This window comes from Pseudorasbora parva, chromosome 17 (assembly GCF_024679245.1).
Source record: "Pseudorasbora parva isolate DD20220531a chromosome 17, ASM2467924v1, whole genome shotgun sequence".
Classification (NCBI taxonomy): Eukaryota; Metazoa; Chordata; class Actinopteri; order Cypriniformes; family Gobionidae; genus Pseudorasbora; species Pseudorasbora parva.
This window is the reverse complement of record NC_090188.1, coordinates 38,663,879-38,675,545: the sequence shown is the minus strand read 5'-3', so window position 1 is coordinate 38,675,545 and position 11,667 is coordinate 38,663,879. Positions and strand designations below refer to the sequence as shown.

General features: G+C 38.5%; 1 protein-coding gene across 1 annotated transcript; it reads left to right on the top strand.

The window, feature by feature from the left end:
• The first annotated feature begins 445 nt into the window (after positions 1 to 445).
• On the top strand, positions 446 to 10,071 carry klhl31 (kelch-like family member 31). The gene is made up of 3 exons (XM_067421591.1): positions 446 to 669; positions 3,295 to 4,497; positions 6,484 to 10,071. Exons 2-3 carry the CDS (start codon positions 3,323 to 3,325, stop codon positions 7,214 to 7,216), a joined length of 1,908 nt encoding a protein of 635 aa, XP_067277692.1. The 5' UTR covers positions 446 to 669; positions 3,295 to 3,322; the 3' UTR covers positions 7,217 to 10,071.
• The last annotated feature ends 1,596 nt before the right edge of the window (positions 10,072 to 11,667 follow it).

Below are 11,667 nucleotides of genomic sequence, written 5' to 3'. Positions count from 1 at the left end.
ACTTACAGAAATAAATAAGTACAAAAAACTTGTATTTGGCTAATTCCCATTATTATAAATGTTAGTGGTTTTTTTTCACTTAACATTTGCTTGTGTATTTGTTTGACGAAATTAATGATGCTCTAGCTATATAGATAAATATAGATAAATTTATCTATATAAAACAGATAAATTCATCCATTATGCGTATTGCATTGTTCCTTGTGCACGTTAGAACGTTTAACTAACGTTTCAGCTTGGTAATTTTTTTTTACGGGAACCAAATTCTAGTCCTATTCGATACGCATTGAAATTTGGTGTTCATATTAGTTTGGTGTGTAAAGTTAAAAAACCTTTGGAAACGCTTCTGGAGACGCCTGTTCTGTTCCGTTCATCTGTACTCAACCCAAACACACGCGTCCTGCCTTTTCTTTTTGATGTGTTTTGATGTTCATCCTTCCTGTAGAAGCTGCCTGACAGATTCAGTCCATCAGTCGCTCTCCCGTAGATGTTTTATTATGGCCTATTTCTGAGATAACGGAGCAGCAGCTCTTTGCGCAAGCGCCTTTAGAGGAGGAGTTACTCGGCTCTGTACTCGGACCTCTGACGGGACGTCTCTCTCTCTCTCCTGCACACCGACTGAGGGGTGCAAGTCTGTCCTTCTCTTGCACACACTTCATTTCGACATCGGTAAGTTCATTATTTATACTGTCTTATACAAACAGTTTTCGATGTTTTTTTTTTTTGCAGCACCTTAGTTTCAAAAAAGCGCATCTTCGCACATTTGGCTTTGTTGAGTTCTTGAGTTGACTATAGCGGATTCTTGAGGGGTTGCATTAGGTCTCAGATCAGAGTGTTATGGGTTATTTACAGTCATTAAAGTCACACTGTGTGAACCTGGTACAAAGACAGCAGCACTTATATATCCCATGAGTGTAAATGATTTAATTTGTACAGAGAAAAACAGAAAAGTGTCAGTGCTGAAATGACAGACTGGTTTCAATGACTCCCAGTCTATAAAAGGACCAGCAATGATACACTGCCATGCTATTCTTGGCCATAGTTGTTGTGATAACTTGTGACAGATGCGAAGAGAGGAATGCCGAGGTGATATGCTGTGATTACAACTCTTAACATTTTCTTTTAGTACTCAACAAGCACTGGTATAAAGCTTTACACTTCTTAGATGACTTTTGGTTTACCTATTTTTCTCTATGTTTGCTTCTTGTTAGAATGACCCTAATAGTTAAAGGGATATTTTCTCCCAAAATCCCATTAAGTTGTTCCAAATCTGTATGAGTTTCTTTCTTCTGTTGAACATAAAAGAAGATATTTTAAAGAATGTTGATAAAGCCCATTGACTTCCATAGTAAGGAAAAGTAAATGGGGACCATAAACTGGTTTCATTTAGAGGGGAACTATCTCTTTAAGCAACACAACACATGGTTTTGAAAAGTGCCACTACAGATTATGCTGTTTTGTTGCTGAAAATACTTGAAATGTTATGCTAAATTGCCTGATAAATTGTAAAATGTGACAGTTTTGCTCAAAACTGAAGAGATTGTTTGCATAAATTGCAGTTTTCCAAAAGTAATCTGATGAGATTTGGGCTATTGGATTGGGTCAAATCTTGAAAATGGGTTGAAAAGAAAAGAAAAGAAAAGAAAAGAAAAGAAAAGAAAAGAAAAGAAAAGAAAAGAAAAGAAAAGAAAAGAAAAGAAAAGAAAAGAAAAGAAAAAAGAAAAGAAAAGAAAAAAATATATATTCTGAAATCAGATTAGATTTCAAAATCCAATCCTGGATCTGGATCAAACCATCAGTATGTGTTGTTCAAAACTTTTTAGTAAGATTAAGATACCCTTGATAAATATATATTTTTTAATTCAGCAGAAGAGTATATTTCAGGTTAAAAAATTTAATAAAAATGTGTTTAAAAAAGTACAACATTTGCACAGATATACACAGATTTATATGTATATATTTTTTATTTTGCTCTTGATCAGTTTAATTGTTAAAATAATAAAGTAGAAGTAGACAGTTTATACTTTAGTTAAGAGAACTTAACTTAAAATAAGAAAATATTATTAATAATAAAAATGATCCCCCAAACATCTTTTAATATCTACGGAGCCCGCACCTACAATCCAAAGTTTCTCATGCAGAGGCTCAAAAGCTTTGGAATAAACAAGTTTTCTCCCATCACAATGTCTTTTTAGTGTCTCGTTGTTTAACCCCGACAGCAACATAGTGTCTGCCCAGATCCAGTCCACATCTGGTAAGTGTTGAATCCACATGTACCAGATGTGGCCCGGATCTGGGCCAACACTATAGCAGCTTTTCCACTCCCGGTTCTCATTGCATGTTTTATTTCTTACCAGCTGATACGGTTCTGGTTTCATTTTCCACTGTAGGGCTAATAACAGCCGTTCTTTGAAATGTAATGTAAAAGTGTCAGCCATTGCCTTGGCAACACAACTGTTTACTGATGAAATGAGATGTAAATATCGACCACATCATGGAGGATGATCAGACATTTCTTTTCATTTTATTATATAATTTGTGTTTCCGTCACTCAAATAGAGGGCATCGCAGCTACAGAGAAACTGGTAGCCAGGCAACAGACAAGTGACCAATCTTGAGTGGTGACTTCACTTAACAGATTCTACCAGCACAAGGTTAGATAACCATGCAGAGAATTCAAGAACGGTTTGTAATCTTGCCGTACCAGGCTCAAGTGGAAACACAACTGGAACCGTTTTCCTTAGCGTTCTGAGAACCGTTCGGCCTGACCGTGGAAAAGCTGCTTATGATGCTGTCTGAAAAAGGAAATTAAAAATGGAAGGGGATGTTTGTTTGTTCATGTTGTTTTTTTTTTCTCTTCACATAAAGCACTTAAAGATACCCCACTTTGACTATTATACCTGTTATTCTTAGCTAGCAGCCTATATTGTAAAGTGCATCCCCATTTGAAACACTGGTAATCTGAAAGAGTGTGTATCTGAATCAAATCCAATCCAATTTTGCTTTGAAAAACCGGCTAATGGGTTATCTGATCCTGGATAGCAAAACATAGGATTTCGAAATCTAAACTATTCTGATACAGATTAAATTTGGACCCAGTCTGTAACCGCTATACAAATTTATGTGGACAGATCCTAACCTGCTATTTTTATATGGTCAGTGAACATGGCTTTTTTTTTTTGAAAATCGATTCTTAAGCTATTACCTTTGGTCAACCCAGTCTTGGATATTGGTTAACATCCATTGTATATGTAAAAAATAGGTTTAAATGTTCTCTCCTTTTGTCAAAATTAGGTCTTGGCTGTGACCCATCACTACAGTCATGGCACCTAAAAAGAACAAGACCGCTAAGAAGAACAAAGGCGATATTAATGAAATGACAATTATAGTTGAGGACGGTCCCACCAACAAAATCAATGGGCTCAACACTCTCCTGGAATGTGGAAATGGCTTTAGTTGTATCTCAACGGAGGTCACCGACCCTGTCTATGCACCCAACCTCTTGGAGGGTCTTGGCTCAATGAGGCAAGACAGCTTCCTCTGTGATCTGACAGTCGCAACCAAGTCCAAGTCCTTTGACGTTCACAAGGTTGTGATGGCTTCCTGCAGCGAGTACATCCAAACCATGCTTCGGAAGGATCCATCCCTCAAGAAGATTGAGCTCAGTGATTTGTCCCCAGTTGGTCTTGCTACAGTCATCACATATGCCTATTCTGGAAAGCTCACCTTGTCGCTCTACACAATTGGTAGCACGATATCAGCAGCCTTGCTGTTGCAGATCCATACTCTGGTGAAGATGTGCAGTGATTTCTTGATGCGGGAGACCAGTGTGGAGAACTGCATGTATGTTGTCAACATCGCTGACACGTACAACCTGAAAGAGACGAAAGAGGCAGCTCAGAAGTTCATGCGGGAGAACTTCATCGAGTTCTCCGAAATGGAACAGTTCTTAAAGCTCACTTATGAGCAGATCAACGAATTTCTCACGGACGACTCGCTTCAGTTACCCTCTGAGCTCACAGCCTTCCAGATTGCGATCAAGTGGCTAGACTTCGATGCGAAGAGGCTGAAGTATGCTCCTGACCTGCTGTCCAACATTCGCTTTGGAACCATCACACCCCAGGACCTTGTTAGTCATGTCCAAAACGTTCCCAGGATGATGCAAGATGCAGAGTGCCACCGTCTTTTGGTCGATGCCATGAATTACCACCTGCTGCCATTCCAGCAGAACATCTTGCAGTCCAGAAGAACCAAGGTCCGCGGCGGCCTCCGAGTGCTGCTCACAGTGGGTGGACGGCCTGCGCTAACCGAAAAATCTCTCAGCAAGGACATTCTCTACAGAGATGAGGACAATGTCTGGAACAAGCTGACGGAGATGCCCGCAAAGAGTTTCAATCAGTGCGTGGCTGTTTTGGATGGCTTCCTTTATGTGGCCGGTGGTGAAGACCAGAATGATGCAAGGAACCAGGCAAAGCATGCCGTCAGCAATTTCAGCAGGTAAGATTTTACATCCATTTTTTTACAAAGGCTTTATTGTCATCTGATACAAAATAGGTGTGCACAGCCGAAACCCAGGTTGAGCTCAGGGGCACAGGACAATAAAATATTGCATGGACGTCTGTACTCAGAACTTAAGCTCTAGGAAACTTTATTTAAAAAACGATGGTCAAAATGTTACACTTTTTAAAATACATTTCTAAAGCTTAATTTGGCCTGAAACGGAAGTTGCACTCGTCTTTTCTTCCCTATTGTGATGTGTATATCTGAGTAAAAAGGCTTCTCGAACAAGAAAAATGTAGGATGGGGCTTGATTGGATGGTTGTAGTTTGACATTGGTTGATCTCATGTGAGTGACAGGTTGTCCCACCCTCGCACCAGTAAACATAAGAGAAGAGAAAAGATGTCCCTGTCCCAAATGGCACCCTAAACACTTGATGTCCTCCTAAGGATCCGCACTTAACAGTCTGTGACGTAACACCGCTCTGACGGTCTGGAACAAGTCTGCAAATCTTGCTTCAAAAAGTGCACATCGAGGTTGCATATTGACACAAAGGGGGGTGCTCATGAGCACCCTTCTGAAACCTAAATTACAAATGGGACACCCTACAGTCTCATGGACTTCATAATCATATGGCGGACATTGTAAGCCCACCAGAACGTAAGGCCCTGTCCCAAATGGTACCCTAAGCTCTTGAGATCTTGAGTCTGCCCTTTTGTGATGTAATGCCGCATCTGCTATGGATCTTGCAAGCGCATCAAGGGCGAGTATTGACCCCCAAAAGAACACTCCTGAGCACCCTTCTGAAACCTAAAATGACAAATAGGATACCTTACAGTCTCATGGACTTTATGATCATGTGCACACGCCAGTTTTGGTAAGGCCCTGTCCCAAATGGCACAGCACCTGAGCACTTTCGGTCTTGTGGACTTACAATGGCCATTGCGTGCGCGTGTCCGTTAAGTCCACAATACCGTAGGGTGTCCCATTCATCATTTAATCTTAAAGAAGGGTCCTTGTGAGCGCCCCCTTTGCAGCTGCTATGCGCCCTCGATACGCACTTCAGCTGAGCCCGTACGTTTGCGAGCTACGCAGAGGACTTCTACCTGGCAATCAAATCGGCATTACGTCGTGGAAGTGCGGACTCAGAGGAAGACCATGAGGGTTTAGGGTGCCATTTGGGACAGGGCCTAAGTCCACAAGACCATAACAGTCTGTGCAAAATTGAACCCTGAGCCCTCGTAACCTTCCTCCAAGCCCACACTTTTGTGACATAATGCCTCTTTGACAATCGAGAAAAAATCTACTGCAGATCTAGTTTCATTGTGGGCTCTGCAAAAGTGCACATTGTGGGTATATATCAACCGCAAAAAAAATGCAGTCTGAAACCTAAAATGACAAAAGAGACACCCTACAGTCTTGTGGACTTAATGGGCACTCAGTGGGAAGTATAAGTCCACAAGACTGCAAGTCCACATGAAGTGTGCCATTTGGGACAGGGCCCGTGTCGCTTCAAGAGAGGGGAGGGGAGATTATGGCCATGTCCCAAATGGCACCCTAAACCCTGGGGGTCTTCCTACGGGTCAACACTTTTGTGACATAATGACGCTTTGACTGTCGGGAAGAAGTCCACTGCGGAGTTCACATAAGCGTGGGCTAGGCAAAAGTGTATATCTAGGGCATATATCGACCCCAAAGTGCTCACAAGCACTCTCTGAAACCTAAAATGACAAATGGGACACCCTACGGTCTCGTGGACTTAACATACACATACTAAAAGTGCACAAGGCTGAAAGTGCGTATAAAGTGTTTCATTTGGGACAAGGTCACATGAATAAAAAAAATTTTTTTTTTTAAATTTTTAAATAAGAATTGTCAATGTTGAATTTGTGGCTTTTTTTGTTTATTGTCAACTGGCAATATGTCCACTGGCATGTATGTTTTCGAAGTAATGTTGTAATACTTACAAATATTTCTCTCATCAGATATGACCCCCGATTTAACACGTGGATCCACCTGGCTAACATGATTCAGAAGCGCACTCATTTCAGCCTCAACACCTTCAATGGCCTCCTGTTCGCTGTAGGGGGGCGCAATTCTGAGGGCTGCCAGGCGTCTGTCGAGTGCTACGTGCCATCCTCTAACCAATGGCAAATGAAAGCTTCAATGGAAGTCCCTAGATGTTGCCATGGCAGCACAGTTATCGACGGCAAGATCTTGGTTAGTGGTGGTTACATTAACAACGCCTACTCTCGCGCCGTATGTTCTTATGACCCATCCACCGATACCTGGCAGGATAAGAACAGCCTGAGCAGCCCGAGAGGATGGCACTGCTCTGTGACCGTCGGGGATCGCGCCTATGTCCTCGGTGGCAGCCAATTGGGCGGACGTGGCGAGAGGGTCGACGTCTTGCCAGTCGAATGCTACAACCCTCACTCCGGCCAGTGGAGCTACGTCGCCCCCTTGCTCACGGGGGTGAGCACAGCTGGAGCTGCTACCTTGAATAACAAGATTTACCTCCTAGGGGGCTGGAACGAGATCGAGAAGAAGTATAAAAAATGTATTCAGGTGTTTAACCCCGATCTTAACGATTGGACTGAGGATGATGAATTGCCAGAGGCTACGGTTGGCATCTCATGTTGCGTCGTCACGATCCCCACGCGCAAAACGCGAGAGTCAAGGGCCAGCTCTGTGTCATCCGCACCTATTAGTATATAAGCAGCGAGAGAGCAGTGGGAAATGTTGCTAGATAGTACATTTTTTTTATTACTGTTTGTTAATGGTCAACTTTTCTCACAGATGCTAAGATTGTCAGATGGATGTCAAATCACAAAAAAGTAGGGGTGTACCGGTACACAGAAGTCACGGTTTGGTACGTACCTTGGTTTTGGGGTCATGACTGCTTAAAATATTATGGACTTGTTGATTTGTTACTCTAATTGATATATTGAGCAATTATGTGTGGTAAAATGCAACGGCTGTTTTCAAACTTTATAGGTTTGATCAGGGTTCCCACTCGTCCTGGAAAACAGATTTGTCCTGAATTTGTTTTTAATTTTTTTCAGTTCTTCGGTTTTTCTTTAGCCAAGGACAAAGAGTTTATCACTGGCTAGTTGCAGAAAGTGCGATGTTCAGGAAGGAGTTATGACACGAGATGAGTGTTTTCAATGATGATGTTTAGTCTTGTGTGCTCAAATGTTAACTGGTAACCAGCTACCTAATCACATAATTTTGATATAAAGTCACAACTGAATGTTATAAAGGCCAATTTTGAGTGGGAAAAAAGTTTAGATTATATCTCACAATTCTGACTTTATATTTTTTTTTAAGCAATTGCGAGAAAAAAGTCAGAATAGCGAGATAAAACGTTGCAATTACTTTTTTCTTTTCTTCTTATTCTGTGGCGGACACAAGCTTCCAAAGTCATAATATATGATTTAGAACTCATATTAAAAACTGATTTTATAGTTAATTAATTTCAATAAACTGTATACCTTTTAAAGACTTATATAAGACTTATATATAGACAATATTTGGCATGGTCCTTGTCCATTATTCCTGTTGTAGTAAAATTTTAAATAACCTGTAAAAGTCCTGAAAAATTATCGCTGAAAAAGAGTGGGAACCCTGTAGATTAAAATGTTGTGCGTAGCATATGCCATCATTTTCTTTGCGCGTGAGCGTTCATTAACATGCGGTGATAATGGCGAAAGCACAAAGTTCAATAGTACGCTTTTTCAAGAAATCAAGGAAAGATGAGTGAAAAGGAGGAGAAAACACAAGGAGACGGCGAGTGAAGCGGCACCTTAGGCACATATTTCATCACTGGACTGAAGTGAGACTTACTTCTGGTCATAGAGATAAGAGTAAAATATCATTTGTAACTGTAAAGGTGCACTCACAATAAAAAAACTACAACAACATTGAGCTTTTGTAAAATAAAGAAAACAAACAGGATGCCTCTTTGCCAAAGTTTTTGGGGTGCGTCACGAAAATTAACCGAAACTCAGCAAGGCTACTATCAGGCTCTTGCGTGTGTCAGGGCCAAGCGGCAACCTCCCTCAGTTTCTGTTGAAGCAAATACGGAAGTGACTTAAACTGCAATTCCTCGACTGGCCACTGGGTACAGGCTTCAAAAGGGAGCAGAATCTCATTGAGCCCCATGTTAAAATGGCAAAATTTACAGCAGAAAAAAAACATGTTTACAGTCTAATACAAAAAGTGTGTGTGTGTGTGTGGGGGGGGGATTATTTAATAACTCATTCATTTACATTATATAAAGCCTTAAAGTTCTACATAATTAAGGGCGTGGCCAGATGAGTGACAGGTGGATTGCCGTTTGTCTGCTGTCTGTTAGTCATCGCATCACCTCAGCTCTAGCCATGTCTCGACTCTTTGCCGATTGTCAGTTATCCGGGCGTGATGCGCAATGACGGGTTAATGAGATGGAAACGGCCGGCTTTGAGGCTTAAAAACTGCTCTTCAGAACCCTATAGGTTGCGTCACAGACATTATGTCCGCTTTTTAGTCTGTGATCTGAACTCTTGTTATGTTGCAAAGTGTTGAATAACCACAAGCGCCCCCTTCTGGACTGAAGTGTGGATCGCCTGTGACCGACCGCATTCGGCTTCACCGAACCGTGACGTCCGTACCCTGACAAACACACGTACCGTTACACCCCTACATCAAAGAGAATCACAAATACAAACAGACAATTAATTATATAAGCCACTATGTTTAAAATTGAAGCATTTTGATTAGACAAAAAAGGAATGATGTTTATTTAAACAGGGAAAGAGAGAGATTTGTTGAGAGGTAGATTTATTGTTTATGGAAAAGGAAATGCATGCAAACAACACATATCTGTAAAATCAAGTTTACAGTCGCCATTTTCATTGGGAAAAGTGGGGCCAGTTCTCATGATTTGATTAGTCCCTTAATGTGAAAAAATAGGTAATTACAACATATTAGACATTCTCCTTTGATTAACAAACAATGATGCAGATATTTATTAAAGAATTAGTTTCCAATGTTTCCATTTTTATTGCACAGTGAGCTTCATATTTATGTAGGATAAGCCAGGTTTTTCATTTCGTTTAAACGTGTTTTATTTAATCATGCAATACACCAACAAAATTACTGCTGGTTCTTGGAAATCCATGCAAGTCCATTATAAGCAGAAGGAATTGATCGTCCGGCTGCAGGGATAACAAAGGTGTTTATAAAAGTTTTCACTGTAAAAATACAAAAACAGAAAGGGTGAGGATGTGAAGAACACTGGAATAGGGAATAAAGGGATTTACAGTGGTGCCATTTTTTTTTTATTTTTTGAAAATTGAATGAATAAATAATTGTGAAAAGGTTTTGGCCTGAACTGTCTAAAGGGACAAATAATAGCATCTGCTCTGTTTCCTGATGGTTCATGAACTCTAATGTTCTGGTTAAAAACAGAAATGTGACAACTGGACACACTACTGATCTATTACTTTATTAAGACATTGGATTGCATTTAGAGTATACCTACTGTAATACATGTTGTCAAATAATAAAGCCCTGCTTATTTATTAAAACTTCCTAAGAAATGTTGCTGTTGACATTTTTCTATTTTGGACAATTACTATATACAGTACACACACACACACACACACACACACAAAATGACAAATGACTGAGTAAAGTCAAACAAAAGTTTTAACGTTCACAAAGTAAACCTGCTGATGGGCGTTGGAGCTGGGCAGATAACAGACAGTATGACCATGCAAAATCATAATTATCATGATGACAAAAGTTAATGTACAGGAAGTGACTTCTGAGCTAATAATAAGAGCCTGACCCCATTTGCCCTTTTCTTATTCTTCAGGAGTCACACAGAAGCATGTGCAATGGTTTAAAGGGATAGTGCACAAAAGAAGATATTTTGAGGAATACGGGAAACTAGACAGTTGATTGGCCCCATTGACTTCTATAGTATGGATAAAAATACTGTTTGGTTACACACATTATTACACACATCTTCTTTGTGTTCAGCAGAATAAAGAAACTCATACATGACGGTGAGTAAATGATGAAAGAATTTTCATTTTTGGCTGAACTTGCGCTTTAATAGCAGTTATATTACATGGTTCTGAATATAACACCTAAAAATAACCATTATCAAACGTTTTGTATGAAGCTTATTAATGTTTTTTTTAAAAACATAATATTAACAAGAAAGAAAATATACATTAGGTAAAATGCTGTTATAAAAATTTAAAAACAATGAGTTCTGTATAAGTTATTAATGGTTATTTAATGGATATATATATATATATATATATATATATATATATATATATATATATATATATATATATATATATATATATATATATATATATATATATATATATATCCATATATATATATATCATATATATATATATATATATATATATATATATATATATATATATATACACACACACAAACACACACTCGGTTTTTAATGTTTTTTTTTTTAAATATCAGGGAACATTCTGTGAAAATAATTATTAAAATAAATAAATACAGAAAATAAATAAATACAGAAAAACCATTATGGAAGGTTATGTATAAGGAATTAATGTTTTTTGTTTAATTTTAATAACGTTCTGTATAAGTATTAATGTATTGTATACATACATATACAGTACAGGCCAAAAGTTTGGACACATTACTATTTGTAATGTTTTTGAAAGGAGTTTCTTCTGCATTTATTTGATCAAAAATACAGAATTATTTTTAAATATTGTGATATATTATTAAATTTAAAATATTTGTTTTTCAATTTATTATACTTTAAATGATCATTTATTCCTGTGATCAAAGCTGAACTTTCAGGATGGTTTCTCCAGTCTTCAGTGATCATGATCCTTCAGAAATCAACAGTTTTGCTGCCTAATATATTTGATGAATAAACAGTTCAAAAGAACTGCATTTATTCACAATAAAAACATATTTTCAAATAATATAAATCTCCTTTACTATCATTTTTTTTATCAATTTAACACATCCTTGCTGAATAAATTATTGATTTATTTCAAAAAAAGAAAGGAAAAAAATGAGACCCCAAATTACTGACCAGTGGTGTATATTGTTGTTACAAAAGATTTCTATTTCTAAAACATTTGCTTCCTCTTTTTTTTTTTTTT